Source organism: Limulus polyphemus, unplaced genomic scaffold (assembly GCF_000517525.1).
Source record: "Limulus polyphemus unplaced genomic scaffold, Limulus_polyphemus-2.1.2 Scaffold1318, whole genome shotgun sequence".
In the NCBI taxonomy this organism is placed as follows: domain Eukaryota; kingdom Metazoa; phylum Arthropoda; class Merostomata; order Xiphosura; family Limulidae; genus Limulus; species Limulus polyphemus.
The window spans coordinates 157,748-174,398 of record NW_013666928.1 but is presented as its reverse complement, the minus strand read 5'-3'; the positions used below and the strand labels follow the sequence as shown (position 1 = coordinate 174,398).

At 31.8% G+C, this 16,651-nt stretch overlaps 1 protein-coding gene across 3 annotated transcripts in view; it reads right to left on the bottom strand.

Moving 5' to 3' along the window:
- Positions 1-16,651, bottom strand: part of LOC106463075 (complexin-like) — a 172,470-nt gene that overhangs the window by 59,732 nt on the left and 96,087 nt on the right. Inside the window, exon 1 of one of the 3 annotated variants that reach the window (XM_013923045.2) lies at positions 11,091-11,170. The exons of the other annotated variants lie outside the window; for them this stretch is intronic. Coding sequence (XP_013778499.2) covers positions 11,091-11,103 — 13 coding nt within the window. The 5' untranslated portion in view covers positions 11,104-11,170. Of the gene's footprint in view, positions 1-11,090; positions 11,171-16,651 lie in introns of those variants that run through there. 3 annotated transcript variants of the gene reach the window in all.

The window sequence follows — 16,651 nt, the reverse complement described above, 5'->3', positions numbered from 1 at the left end:
TTGATGATAATTTAACAGAAGCAACAACTTGACCGTAAACATGAAAAATTCTGTTTTCCTTACATACAAATCTATTTTAAATATATATCATAGTTTTAGCATTTATAGTTTGAAGTGTTATTATTATTATTACATTTTTCTTGTTATCTGCGTTCCAGCAAAACGATGACTTTAGTTATTTAACAAACTCATTTCTATGATAAAGGGTCAGACGGGAAAAGCTGCTTATTTTAAGCTTCGGGATGTTTTTGCCTCATTAAGTTTTACTACTTTTGCAGAATAACTAAATTGTTTAATTAAAAGAGCTCCGAGTAGTGTCTTGTAGTAAACTGAAAACAGTATGAAATTTGAAGAAACCCAATATTACAGCCCGTTTACAAATGACCATCGCATAAACAAATCACGACTTTGACGTACAATATAGAGAAGAGTAAAACAAAAAACATTTAAGTTTGTCCTAATAAAACTCCAAAAAGGTTGCAGAAGAAATAGAGTAGAAACAAATGTTGTGTTACAGTTGACTTTAAAATATTATCCTAGTCACTAAGCTGGTACTGGCAAAGATTTTTCCAGAAATTAACCCCTGCTTAGGCTCGAATTTAAGGTAATCGATTTTAATTTCTCTAATGTATTGAAAGGTGATTTTTGTGAATAAAGAGACAAATATTATATGATACAAATTAAACTAATATTACAATCATTGTAAGTCAGAATCTAAAACTTATTATATTAATGAAACGTCGCTACTTCACGTACATGTTTAAATTTACTTTTTCCTTCCTTCATGTAAATGATATATATCTATATCTCATTTTACTAAAAGTGCGGTGTGCAAAACTGGTTCCATTTTATACGAAAATAATCATAGCTGTTCGAATCCGTAGTTATTGCTGAAAGAGGACTGTCATCCACTAAATTTAGAATGACATACAGTACCATAAAGTTCCAGTCATCTTGTACACTTCACTAAAGGGTTTTGATATAACGGTTTTCATGATCATCTCCAATACTGTCTTCGAACAAATTTGTTGATCTCACGCAGCACGATTTTGTTGGGTTTTAACTAATGATTCTATATAAACCAAAACATATGATATATATTCGGTGTTTTTATAATGTGCTTATTTGAGAATCTTCTACCACGTTTTACTACTTGGTCTCTAAAATAGTTTGTCTATAAGGAGCCTCTCGTCTTTGTTGAACTTCTGGGTTAGAAATCTTTGTTTATGGGAAATGTTAGCCTAATGCATTTATTTTTCGTTTATTTCATTTTTAACTAAGTTTGAACAGCAGTAACATAAGAATATTCTTGCTTCTTGACTCAGATTAAAGGGAAGGCAGTTAGTCAACAGCCATCGCTTGGGCTACTCTTGACTAACCAATTAGTGGGACTTGACCGTCACCCTTATAACGCACCCAAGACCCCAAACTTACGGTACTACGGTTTATTATATTTTGGTCGGTATGGGGACACGAACGTAGTACCGACAGCAGAAATCAACAGTCCAGTTACGGTCGGTCTAGATCAACAGAAATTCAGCAATAAAATGTGAATTTTATAATAGAGAGCTATTTTAAATCTAGAAAAGTCTCTTCGCTTTAGTTTCATTTAACATATTTCTTTATTAAAACAAAACAATTCTTTAATCTGTTTTGTTATTGAAAGTTACGTTCTTATTTAGTTAGAACGATTCAAATAAACAAAAAAATTCCTATATTACGCAATGCATATTTCAAGCTATTATTTTAAAACTGAAGGAAAATAAATTCTAACAAATCTCTTGTTCCCAGTTTTTGATTATTTCTAAGTATAAAGCAAATAAAGATTCCTAAAATATTAAAGAAATTTAAGTTCATAAATTTATACAACTATCATAATTAAAAACAAATAATAATCCAATAGAGAAGTTCACGTGGTTTCGAATATAACCAAAAGTCAAATTTGTTTAAAGGCGTACTATATATTTCAAAAAAATAACTTAATTATCTTTTACTCAGAGATATTTAAAGTGGAATCCCATTGCTACTTAAGAATAATTAAATGTGTTGGTTTTCGATATAATATTTTAAAGAATACCAAAAAAAGAGCTCTCTATTTTTATCTCTCCCATTCTTTACACTAATCATCACAGGAGCGCAGGTTTATGGTTCTAATGGAATGCTAAGAAACAGTTTTGCCTGCTGGCTCCTTCACATTCTCTACCATTTCATAAATGTATCTAAGCAGGCAAGAATCACATTTCCCTTCCATCGCTACGATAGTACGTATTTTTATGCGATCTTTAAACGAAGTCGTCTTTATTTATTCTAGCCACTAGTGTCGGCTGTAAGCCAGTAACTGTGGCCAACTTTATCAGTCTATCAAACTTCCGTTAAGGACAGGGTGGAGTCAGAAATTTATTTCCAGTAACGTTTCGCTAAAACGTGACAGGACAGGATAAATAAAATAATCAACAAACACCACTATCAGACTGGCAGAAGATATTCATTGGAAATAAGTGTTAATAGAAATTAAAGCAAACTAATGCAAACCGTTTGGTATAGCTCTGAGTGGTCAAGAGGATACAATCCGGATAGCTTGCGAGAGGGTATTATCATCTTGATTCGATTGCTAAAGGCATTAAGTGATGGAACAATGAACTAAATGGCATTAAGAATGAGAAAACCTGCTAGAAGGTTTGAAATACTTTACAACTGATATGTCGAGACTTCAGGAACTGACTGACTGATAAATGAAAACGCCAAGTTTTCACAGGAAAATCAATAAACTTGTTGAATTTAATAACGTCAAGGTACGTACAGCTGAATTATGAGGTTAGGTTACCAAATTATTTGAGTTGTAATTAGAGAAATAATTGCATGGGCCTTACACCGAAAACAAAAGTTGGGACAAAAATTTGACAAATAAAATGTTTACTATAACGTACAACCCCAGACCCTTTCACTATCTATCTATCTGTCTATCTGTCTATTTAAAATAAAGGTGCTGCATATTTTCCAGCTTAACACAAGCAATTTCATGATGAAAATAACTATACCAACACATTTCAGAAACTTATCTTGATTTATTAATAAACTTTCTACCCACCTCTAAGTTACTTGTGTTCAATGGTTATAGTAATTAAAGGTAAATTGGGAACATGATTCCCATAAATCATGTTTAGAATAAAGTCTCGATTACTTATTTTTTCTAAGGAAATTCACGAATGAAGACTATTTTAACTTTATACAAAAGTGATTTTTGTGGTATGTTTTACTCTATAGTTGTTAAACGATTAGACAGACAAAACATTTGACACCCAAAGTATAGCAGTTAACTTTCATAATAAAAGTCTTGTTTATTAAGGCATTTATCTATATAAAGAACACTTACTCTGTGTGTGTGTGTGAACTACCTATAAACTGGTAGTTAGTTTCTTGCAGAGCTACGAATATTAGTAAACAAAACGTTTGAAGAAAATAATATCACTGAGACATTTCTGTAAAATCAGTCGATTTGTTTGTTATTCTTTACTGATAAGATTATGTAAAAAGGAATAAAATGGTTCTCAGTCGTAAAAGTGTTGAGAGCACCAGATTACTATGCTTTATTTATTGCTTATTTGTCAAGTTGCACATATAGGCAATATTATATGAAGATCACTCATAATTAACTCATAGCACTAATGTTCACTGACAGGCTTTGAACGAGGGCAAACGTTTGGAGTAGCTTATTTTCAGTCACGCGCTGATTGATTTTAATGTAACAAAATAATAATTTTCTGGCTAACTGGAGAAAAATAAAACATTTCAACACTGACACACGTCTGAAACCTAATTAATTAAATTTGCAGTTTCTTTATTTTTTATGTTATGTAAACAATTCAAATTATGGTGTATTGTCACATCGATCTCATCTGGATGTAAAAAAACACACTAAACTACTACCTGACGAACTGGCTTACAAAGAGTTAAAACTTCATAAAACTTCCTTTGGAATAACACTGTATTGAATAAGTATAGAAATGCATTCCTATTCCCCCAGTTTGATTTTGCTACAAGCAAAATGTTACAAAAAGGCAACTTTATTAGCAGTTATGAAACTATCAAGTGAACATACCAAGCCAGCACTACACTAGTATTTTATATACATACAGTATCATCCTTGTTGGAACACCTATTTATTTCACTGTTCCAATTAAACCGCCAGTTTCTTTCTTACTGTTCTATCTGAACCCGTTCTTTTTCATTTTGACTCTTACTCAAACCGTTGTTGTTTAAATGTCTACTGAAACTAGATATTTATACCCCACTTGAACAACAACAAAGAAAACTCAGCTTCAAGATAATACATTTCTCTTTACAAAAGGGATTAATAGAACCACTTTCCTTGACCTCCATATTCAAGTAACTGGCTAGCTTTATCTTCCTACTCCGACTATATCGTCTTGTTTGACTGTAAGTAATTGTTACTGAAGTTCTCTTCGTTGTCTTTCCTATATTAACTAAGCTACGACATTAAACATTTCAGTCCAATACAGTGTCTTACTTGACAATAAACTATTTTTACTGAAGTTATCCTCCTTCCATTTCCTGTATTAACTAAGCTATCACTACATTTATCAATCCAAAACAGAGTCTTACTTGACAATAAACCAACTATAACTTAAGTTTTCCTCCTTGCATTTTTTGTATTAAGGAAACTATCGCACTAGAGTTATCAATCCAATACAGCGTCTTACTTGACAATAAACCATTGTTATTGAAGTTCTTCTCCTTGCATTTCCTGTATTAATTAAGCTATCCCACTAGACTTATCAATCCAATACAGCGTCTTACTTGACAATAAACCATTGTTATTGAAGTTCTTCTCCTTGCATTTCCTGTATTAATTAAGCTATCCCACTAGACTTATCAATCCAATACAGCGTCTTACTTGACAATAAACCATTGTTATTGAAGTTCTTCTCCTTGCATTTCCTGTATTAACTAAGCTACTACACTAGACTTATCAATTCTACATAGCGTCTTACTTGACAATAAACCATTATTACTGAAGGCCTCTTTTTTGCCTTTCCTATATTAACTAAACTATCCCATTAGACTTATCAATTCTACACAGCGTCTTACTTGACAATAAACCATTGTTACTGAAGGCCTCTTTCTTGCCTTTCCTATATTAACTAAACTATCCCATTAGACTTATCAATTCTACACAGCGTCTTACTTGACAAATAAGCTATTGTTACTGAAGGTCTCTTCCTTGCATTTCCTGTATTAACTAAACTATCCCACTAGACATATCAATCCAATACAGCGTCTTACTTGACAATAAACCATTGCTACTGAAGGTTTCCTTCTTCCATTTCCTGTAGTAACTAAGCTGTCCCAATAAACGTATCATTTCAATACAGCACTTTGCTTAATTAAATTGACACCTATACTTTATTATCTTTAATGGCTTAGTTTACGCTTCTTTAAAGCTAATCAGTCATTACTAAACACCTAACCAACTTAGGACACGTGTCTTCGTCGATCACGTTTTTTAAACATTTAGTTTTTGTGACTACTTTCATCTCGAAGTTTATTAATAGACGTCCCAGATTCTTAAACATCTACATTATTTAAGCTCTTGGGTTTAAAGATACCAGTGCTATTTCTGATGTTTTTTGAATACAATTGAAAAAAATGTATAATTATTAAATTGCCGAAGTCTATAGTATTTTTATTACCTCAGCGTTTGTGAGGGCGGTAGGTGCTAGATATATAAAAAAAATTAGTTGATGTTGAAATAATTTATTTTAACTCATTCTTCTGAAAAAAAAATGTCGAAACAAGTTCACTAACGTCTTAATTAACCCGAGCTGAATGACCTCCCCTTTAATAAAGGGTTACCATTTAAATTACTTTTCAAACTTGCTAAAGTATTACCGAGCCGAAATAAGAAATATGTAAGAAAGGAAATTATGAAAATAGCATTCGATTACTCAGTGTAATAGTAGAGTGTTATTCAAGGTAACGAGTATCTTAATAATAATAATGTAGATATAGATGTTTAGGAAAATATGATTCAAGATGATTAACACTATGTATAATTTTGGGTTAACAACAACACTCAGTAAAATACTTGAAGGCTTAGAGGTATTACAGCAAAAACATAAAAGAGGATGTAGCAGGTTTTTAAGATAAAACTGCCGTAGAAATAACTATTCTGTACGCATATGAAGAATAAAACTTTAAAAAATTGATGTCACCAAACTAGCTCATTACAATGTGATTAGATGTCATTTATTTAATATAAAAATATTAGAATTAGACCGAAAAAAATATTTAAGTAAAAATTCTAATTAGGAAGTACGATTTCAAAATAAAGAAAACTGTGTCAACAAAATTTTAAAACCATAAAGCTATACTAGATAGAATGTTGTAGACAGAACTATGATAATTCGTATAAAGATGAAGCTAACTGCAGATGTGTTTTTCTTCAAATTCCTCTGCACATTTGTCTACTGTGGATCGAAATCAAAGGTGTGTAAAAAATAGCATTTTAGGCCTACAGTTAACTTTTTATTATAATAATTTTCAGGCCTATTAATTTTCAAATGTTTTCTTCATTTAAATCAGAAGGATTATAAATTAGGTGAGTTGTTTTTACTAGTAATTTGTGGTTCAGTATGTCTTCTTTTGCTTTTTGAGTCCCAAAACTAATGCAATAATACTTTAAGTAAGTTTTGAGCATTCAGACTATGCCGATAAAAAATTTCAAATCATTGTTTAAGTTATGAAAATATAAAAATGTATATTAAAAAGTTTCTTTACAGATAGCAATAACCTATGGTAGCGACAGTTGTTCCCCGAAACGTCGAGAAGAATCAACTGTCAAAACTACAGGCTGTTGCAACCCGCAATGAAACTTCTTCAGGTATCGCAGTAGCGCACGATAAACCTTCTATTAATTACACATTACTTGTATATTGATAACTTCTTAAACCAGTTAAGAAAAACATACAAAAAGTTTGCTTGTTTCATTTTAAAGGCAAATCTACATAGTGGCCTGTCTGGGTTATTCCCATTGGACGGATCGAGCCCCAAATTTTAACAATACTAGTTCTCGATGCAACTGTTGCGTACAAAAGAAAATGAATTTCATTTTCATAAGTTTTAAACCAAAATTATGATATATATATATATATATCTAAAAAGCTTTTTAATGGCAGAAAACGTGTTTAGCTTCAACCATAATTAAAACAATTGACAAGTTTATAAACATGCAACACCGAGTTAAGTTGGCACAAAAAAACCCTGAATTAGATTGGTACATAAAGCAATGAATTAACCTGACACATAAAGTCCTGAGTTAAGTTAGCACATAAAGTCCTGAGTTAAGTTAGCACATAAAGTCCTGAGTTAAGTTAGCACATAAAGTCCTGAGTTAAGTTAGCACATAAATTCCTGAGTTAAGTTAGCACATAAAGTCTTGAGTTAAGTTAGCACATAAAGTCCTGAGTTAAGTTAGCACATAAAGTCCTGAGTTAAGTTAGCACATAAAGTCCTGAGTTAAGTTAGCACATAAAGTCCTGAGTTAAGTTAGCACATAAATTCCTGAGTTAAGTTAGCACATAAAGTCTTGAGTTAAGTTAGCACATAAAGTCTTGAGTTAGTTAGCACATAAAGTCTTGAGTTAAGTTAGCACATAAAGTTATGTTATTTCAAACGATGTAATTCTCAAAATGCACGCTTTCCTTCTTCGTTTTTGATTTTACATGACAACTGCAGAGGCGCTATTTAGTTAGGACAGTTGCTCCCCACACTACGCTGAATTAATTTGTTTATTTTTATAACAGTGAGATAAATCTGCACAAATATTTATTTATACAAGTTGCACACTAGGCCTTCAGCTAGAAAGTAAAGGCAAAAACGAAGTCATGCATGCCTAATATTTGTTACTTTACACTTGAACGGGACAAGTTTCTAACAATACCAGTTTAAGTTTAGATTGTCAGTTAAAATAAAATGTACAAGATATTTTGGAAGACTACAATTCTTGAAAACTCAGATGTATAATGAGTGGCATAAAAATATAGAATTATTTCATTTTAACTGTATATTAAATTTACTATTACGTTTGTTTAGGGATAACGTAGTTTCATTGTTTTTAATAAGCCATGAAATAATTAGAAAACCATTTTATGGATGAGATGAAACTCTTCTCGGGTGTTTTTGTTGTTGTTGTAGTTTTTTACTGCTGAACGTTATAAGTGTTTCTAAAACTACGAGTTTGTAACTGTTTTTATTACTTTTAACAAGACATGAAATATACGACTCATTCAATATTGATATTAACTTTTCTTTTGCTTTGTGGCTTTTATAGAGAGATGCTCAGTATTCGGTGGTCTTGTAGTTTGAATGTAGAGTGCTTTGTATTCATACACTTCTAATAAAATATGTATTTTAGATACACATAGAAAAGTATTTTTAATGTAGAAGTATACTCTTTTAACTAGAAGAAATGATCATCTTTTAACTCCCTGTAAACCTACTTTCAGTGTAAGCCATTTCTGTTAATGAAAAGATCTATAATGCTTGGTAATGATCGTTCATGTCATATCTTACGAATTACAAATAATAACACTAATAATAGTGTATACAAGAAACAAACAACTATTAAAAGATTCTTGTGTGTACGTTTGGCGGCAGTAGCTGACCATAGTGACATCAATGAAAAGAACGTCAGCTACTTTTGCATGATGTGCTAATGTAAATAATCAGGAAACTGGTCATTACTGGCACTTAGATTTTCATTCTATAGAAGTCGTTCAAATAGTTTCATTTTTTGACAAAATTAAAATAAAGCTAAAGAAAACAATTGATTATAGTTGCAATGTTGTCTAAGCAATATTTTACGTTTACTACAGAACTGGAATAAATCACCTTCTTGCTTAGATTTAGTTTAAATAAACTAATCTGAATGTAAGATTTGTATATTTTAAACGATATAGGTCAACGCTTGTTCTTTTTTTACTTTTGTGATGAGCTTTACGATATTACATAAAGAAACAATAAAGAGCGTTTACTCAGATTCTGTTTACTTACTATATTAGTATGACGTCTGTAGCTGTTGTATAATCATCTCTCCAGTTTTTCAATACGTGTAACTGAACACGATAGCAATATTTTTATATTAAAAATTGAGTTATGCTTAATTCACATAAACATTATATACTATAACACAACCATTTTAAAATAAGTCATGGTTGTTCAATGAAATATTCTATAACTACTGAACACTAACGTTTAAAATGATTAAAAACGTCGTGATTTATAATTCTGCATAACTAAGCATCATTAGTAGGTAGGTTCTCTAAGCGTTATTAAACGGACTGTCACTACAGTGACTTCAATATAAACGTTGATACTATCTTTATTATTAAGCATTCTTATACACTACTAACCACAAAGTGTTATCGTTTATTGTAAAAGAACTTGTCGTTGAAAGAGATCAACACTTACTGACATGCAGTTGCTTAGAGCTATCATTCAGTTCTCCAACACTTCATCTAGTTTTTAGATATTAACTACTGTACGATTTGTCGTCATTTATATTTTGCAAAGGATCTCAAAGCTACTTAGAATGTGACTTTAATACTTACTAGAACATTGTACTCTAAATCAAGAACAATATTTTTCTAACGGTTAAAGCTCTTTCGCTCTATTGCTTTCTGAGACCCAGAACAATTATTATTTAAATTAATTAAATAACTTTTGCGAGTTATACTTACTTTAATGTACTAAATGTGAGAGTAACATAAATAGATCCTACTTGTCCAGTGGTATGTCCCCAATAAAATATAATAGGTTTCACTAAATATTTCAAAGGATTTTATCTCAAATAATTTAAATTGGTCGTCATTTTAACGGAAAAAATCTCACAAGGCTAGAACCAAAGTCATTACTATAGTACGTGCTGCTTCTGACGGCGTACTTAGTCTTCGTAGACAGCTTATCATATTGCAAATGTAAAAAAAAGAAACATTTTTTGTGATAAAATTGAAATATCTTTACAAGAAAGCAAAACACATATTGCAAAATAGTTGTTAATAGTGCTCTCAATATTTTTACCTCACTTCTGTATACGCTTTTTTGTTTTTATCGGTGAATTCCTCGATACACTTGAAAGAAGAAGGACAAATGAAAGATGGATAAACCTTTAATATATTTGTCTCATTTGATATTGGTGAAGGAAGCAGAAGTCAATAGATTAAGAAGTTGTGTTGTTTAACACGTCAATGACATACACTATTCAAAAACGTTTACTGTGGAATATTAAAGAAAGTAAAAGCTTTTAAATATTCTGTTTAATAAGAGGAGTGCTAAGTAAATACAAATAACGAGTTAAGAAATAACACAAAGTCATTTTTCCTCAAGAGTTACAGAGGGTTTACAATGTGTGTGTGTGTGGCTGGAACATTGTTTTTTAAACTTTGATTATTAAAGCTATATTTTTCCTGGAAACTAATATCATCATATGAACAAGGAGATATATTTTGGTACCAAAAATTAAAGGCTCAAAACACAAACCAAAACAACACGTCATTATTAGTAACTTATTCAAGCAGCACGTGCTCTACCGTAGTCATGTGGACACATGCGCTTGCATGAGCACGTATGTATCTGTATGAGTGCTTGTAAGTACAGGGTGCTACAAGCGATGTGACGAGTCTTATAAAACGCTCAATAGTTTAGTGGCACGTTGTGATTATAGAAACCTCTATATCTTATGCTTCATCTAAATATTTGAGAAAAATACAACATTCCTTTAAATATTTTATACTAACTCATTAGCGTAGATAAAAATGAAAAAAAACGCTCCAGTGTTAACATTTTCATCCAGAAGATTTAACAGATTTCTAGAATGCAGGGATGGTCTTTTATTATGCATTTTCAGATACTGCAAGTACATTTTCATTTTGTCTTCCATTAGCAACATTCTTACTGTTAGAAGCTAACGCGTGGATATAGGGTTTATTCTGGTTTATTTGGAAGACATTTAATTCCTTATCAGAAAAGGTCATAGCTTAAAAGTATCAATAAAGTAGAGGGAGTACACTTACCAATGATATTCATTGTATGTATATGAACGTGCCAGCTGGTTGTCGACCAACGGCGCCTGTAAAACGGGCTACGCTGTTGGGCTGTTTGCTACACAGAAAAGACCTAAAACCTGGGACACGCACAGATCGCTACCACGCTGAAGTGCATTTACACTTACAAGAATCCTGCATACACAAGAGCCCTCTAATGGCAGATATTGATATTACACATTCCTGGATCTATAAAGCACTTAACATGAACGGAAAGAAAGCTCAAGCTATCCACACACACACACACACATATAACCTTCTCAATCTATGTAATTAAGTGAGATAATGATTGGCAATGTTTTTCTGAAACACGGTTTTATTTTTCATAATTGTATCGTCTGTTGCGCGGAAACTAAACTGGCTGAAAGGAGAAAACTTATTATTTTATTATCAATTAAGTTTTACATATGGGCAAATACAAATAATGGGTTAACGTTGTTGAAATTAATGAAATACATTAAATGTTGACACATATTACTTCTTTTATAGAATAATTCAAAACAAATAAATCAAATTGGTGAACTTGATTTTTCAAACTGAGAATAATATATATCTATCTCGTAAGACATCGCTTTCTTAATATCTACTAAAACCATGGTTTTATTACGCTCACATTTTCATGCTAATACCACGAAATTACCGAATAGAAATTAAATAATTATTTTTAATTGGATTGAAATATACATCTTTATAAATTAGACATATTTTTACTATAAACATGCATTAAGATTAAAATCACTATGATCTTAAACATGCACATCAGGTATATATGCAACTTTTTAACATGCACATCAGGTATATATGCAACTTTTTATTGAAAAAATTTACAAATGTTCAGATCTCCTTCAAAACTGTAAAATCGCACAAACGAATCACAGGTTTTAAAATAGAACTGATATTGTTATTTCCATTGTGAAAGGTACATTATAAGCACTTGTAGTTCGGGTATAACCTGTAGTTTTGAACTACTAATCAGAGGGAAAGCAGCCATTCAGCAGCATATGACTCCACAAGGGCTTTTTACTGTCTTCAACCAAATATTGGGATTAAATGTCATTGTTATAACGCACCCACAGCAGCATCGCGAAATAAACCTTAGACCTTCCGATTCCATATCCCATATCACACCTTACTCATTGGAAGAGAAAATTAACCCTAACTTTAGTGTTTAGCCATTTACAAACTTATCGTGAGTGTGATGAACAGTTGAAAATAAATGGTTCTATACAATCCATATCATGAAGGAAACATTATTCAGTAGGCTAGCAGTTCACATCTTTTTGTTATTGAACTACCCCTAAACTGACCATCGTCCATCCATGGAGTGCAGTACTAATATCATACTAAAATAGTCACGTATCTATTTATTCCCACTCACTTCTTTATCTTTTTTTGTTTGTTTGTTTATGTTATAGCTGAATCCACCAGGATATTTAAGTTTCAAATATCAATCATTACAATCAAAATGTGTCGCCCTGAATATTACGACTACCACGAAAAACAAGCTCATTATACAACAGCCGATGGTCGAACCAATCACAGACGCTGGTAGCGTTGACAACTTAGCTACTTTCCATTATCAATAAAATATTTCACTTATATCCAGTTTGTAAATTTTGTTTTAGCGCATCACGTACTATCCAATAAGAATCGGTACAATAGGGGCAGTTGTTCCCAACCGCTGTTCCACAGAGCCAACCAGAAGAGGAAAGAAAGGATTCGATTTTTGAAATTTACAATCTGTACATATGTTAGGAATAGATGAAAAGTGCTGTTTTTTTATAAATTTCGCTTGAAAGCTTCTAGAAGATGCTAAACTGGAAACAACACTTTCACTGCCGAACACATCTTCACTACTCTTGCTCGCTGGACGATTGTCCTTACGTCTTTTACACTGAGAGAAAAGGGTTAGGAACCATGCACTGTACTGAGTCATAGAACATCTGAAAAATGAGCTTAACTAAAAAGAAAATTCAATATTACAAGATAAGTAATAAAAAAATCTATAATGCATGAATATATAAAATATAAGGGTTTTTATGGGTTTTTTTATATGTGGCAGTATAAAACGTACCATGCAATTACATTTATTTTAAAAATAGCTTTGCAAATACCAGCGAGCACATATAAAATCTACAAAAAAACTATTCAGAAGCTCGCAATCTCTACGCTAGTCAAATAAAACACAAAATATAACACAATACGACATTAGACAAGCCATTTATTTGGTCTTTTGTACGGATGGAGGGGAAGAATAGCTAATCCTAAAATAACTCGATTATCTTCCCTTTTCTGATATCTATATGTAAATAAGATGTGAGAATCAATTGTACAAACTTAACAGTAGAGGGGGAAGGAGATTTGGGTGTACAAACGATAGTGAAAATCGCTGAACATTTTTCTGAGTGTGAGCTTGAAATTGAGATCATGTGAAATTAAAATGCAAATTTTTCCTTAAGAAATAGTTGAAGAACATTATTTAGTCTGGAAGAAACGGAAGAATAAGTCGGAATTAGTTTCAAGGCTAGCAAAGATGCTCCAGGTGTGAATTTTATAGCTTGATTTGTCTTGGTGACGCAAGGTAATACGTCATAACATTAGCACCGAACCCTATAAAAAATAGCAAGTATTTTCGTATATTCGCGCAAAGCTATTCTAGCGCTAGTCGTCCCTATTATTTCACTGTCATACTAAAGGGAAGGCAGCTGGACAACAGCACCCATCCCCGATTCTTGGCTGATCGAATAGTGGAATTTGACAGTCACCTTTATAATGCACCACCAGCCAAAAATCTTTTATTCTTGGCGGTAAAGGGACGTGAACACTGGATCCCTAGATTCATAGTCCGGCATATTACCAACTGAAAAAAATAACAAGCCCTTTTTTCCCGCTGGAATTTGCAGAAAATATAATAAAGTAATATATTGTATTTTTAAGTTAACAATTCGAAATATAGTTTCTTCGTTAAAAAAAAGATTTAAAGTTTCCTAACACGATAAAAAAGAAAAAGGAAAAGTTCTTATATTTATATACAAACAAATAGTGTATCAACCAAATGCCTGAATTGCGAAAATCATAGTATTGTATATAAATATAGTAAATATTGTTATCAACCTAACAAATGTTTTTTTTTATTGTGTAAGATATATGAATTGTGTTAATTTATAATAATTTCTGTTCAGCTAGCTAATTTCAAAAAGTAATTACAACTTTTAATATTGTTTTGAAAATGACAAAAAAAAAAGAGTTCGTAAGTCTAACATTACTTCTACGATAGTCTCAAATTGCATCTAGTTATTATTAAAAACCGCTAAACCAAAATATCACAACAAATGTAAAGACACAATACATTCAATTACGTAACACAGTTTGTATCAAGCAGACAAAACGCTTTGTTGATGCCAGATTGATCATAGCTATGAGTTCCAGACTGGCTTTCTATCTCTCTATATGTTTTCTTTGCTTTCATGAAAAACAATGATTGGAGGATTGTCTACAGTCTTATAAATTAAAGTTCTTCGGTGTAAATCGAACATGATTTAGAAAGGCCAAACTAAAAAAATGAAAGTATATATTAAACAATCAATAATCAAATTACTCGTAATCCACGTAAACTGTGTAGAAGTCAGGTGCGATCCAGAATGTGGATGCAAGGATTCGTGGCTCACGTTCCGTTTCCTTAAAAACGTGCTTCTAGTTTTGAATACGTTATAAAAGAACAGTAAAATCCCAGTATTCGGTCAGATAAGAATATCCCAAACAGAAACGACAGTGAAGTAAAATCATGATCACTGTGCTATTTGATAATATCAAAGAGGTATCTTTTAACATTACACTGGACGGGTGCAAATGATTAGTAGCTGTCTTACCTATTTTGTAACCTATGACGCTAAAAGCGCAACGTCTAGTAAAACAAAAACGTTTCCCTGAAGTTGTTTGTCGTCTTTGTTGAGTATGTAACTGTGTCCTTGTTTAGGTTAAAAACATGTTTACTTATCAAAACAACATTTGAGACAATTTCATTTGAAATCAAACGAATAATTTTGTGACAAATTCTAAAATATTTAGGTATAATAAGTTCAAAAGAAAGCTCAAGTTAAAAGTTAAGTCCTAATTTTTATTTCGTGTTCGAAATATAAATGTAGCCCAACAGATTTCATTAAAAATGTCAAAAGGAGAAACAAACCCAATAAAGACCATTTGTCATATATGTACCTTTCGGTAAACACTATATCGTCCAATGTTCGTGCTCTGGCCAACAGTCATCTGATTTAACCGTTTGGACCAAGGATCTTCATCACTAACATTATCCAAAATTGGTATGTGTACTATAAGTGTTCATCCAGGTTACGTGTGTTTATTAATGGTTAAGTGGTTTAGTGTTTCTGTTGACTTTTTTTTTCTAGAAAAAAACTTATTTTTTACTTTCTTTTTGTATTCCAAAACGAAACGAACAAATATTAACCGTTAAAACGTAGATTAAAAGGCACAGAAAATTTTAAAATGGCATTCAGTTTCTGTAACATAAAGTAAAAAAAAGGTGGGAATGACTAAAATACGTCAAAGTCAAGCATATGGATTCCCAAACTTTCTCCTCCACCCCTGAACATTCCTTATTCTGACTGAGGCCCCAACCATTGAATCTGTAGATATTGAGAACCTTAACAGCATTGTATATTTACTACGGTCCCCTGACACTTTCCTAGACCTGTCTGGGAACCTCTTGTCTGGCGTATTAAATCTAAAATCAATCAAGCAAACACTTTATCCACCAGGGAGAGAAAATAACAAAAACATATCAGCTTAACGATCAAACATAGAACTCTTCCTTAACGCTGTGAAATATAACACGTGGAGAACGACGACACGAAAATGTTTAAATCTTCTAGTTGGTTTTCTTATGATAATCATACCATCTTACAAAAGTTCAAAGTCATTTTATCAAGATAATTTATAGTTATTTTTAACCGATCAAAAGCTGTGGATTTAGCCGTTTCACTGATTTATTTATCAATCCGCTTCTCTGGTATTTGTTATTTCAGTGATAACAGTGTGCTTTAATCTAGAAAACACCATAAAGATGCTATAGTTGAATTGAAAGAATTGTAACTACGAGTTCTGTTAACTCATACTGAGCACTTCATTTTGCGTTATTTATTCCTTTAAACATCCCTTCTCAGATTCTACTTCTATTTATACTCTTAAACATACATATTTTTTTGGATTCGACTTTTAATTACACCTTTAAACATACATCCCTTCTTAGATTCGACTTTTACTTACACCTTTAAACATACATCCCTTCTTAGAATAGACTTTTACTTACACCTTTAAACATACATCCCTTCTTAGAATAGACTTTTACTTACACCTTTAAACATACATCCCTTCTTAGACTCGATATTTACTTACACCTTTAAACATACATCCCTTCTTAGACTCGATATTTACTTACACCTTTAAACATACATCCCTTCTTAGACTCGACTTTTACTTACACCTTTAAACATACATCCCTTCTTAGAATAGAC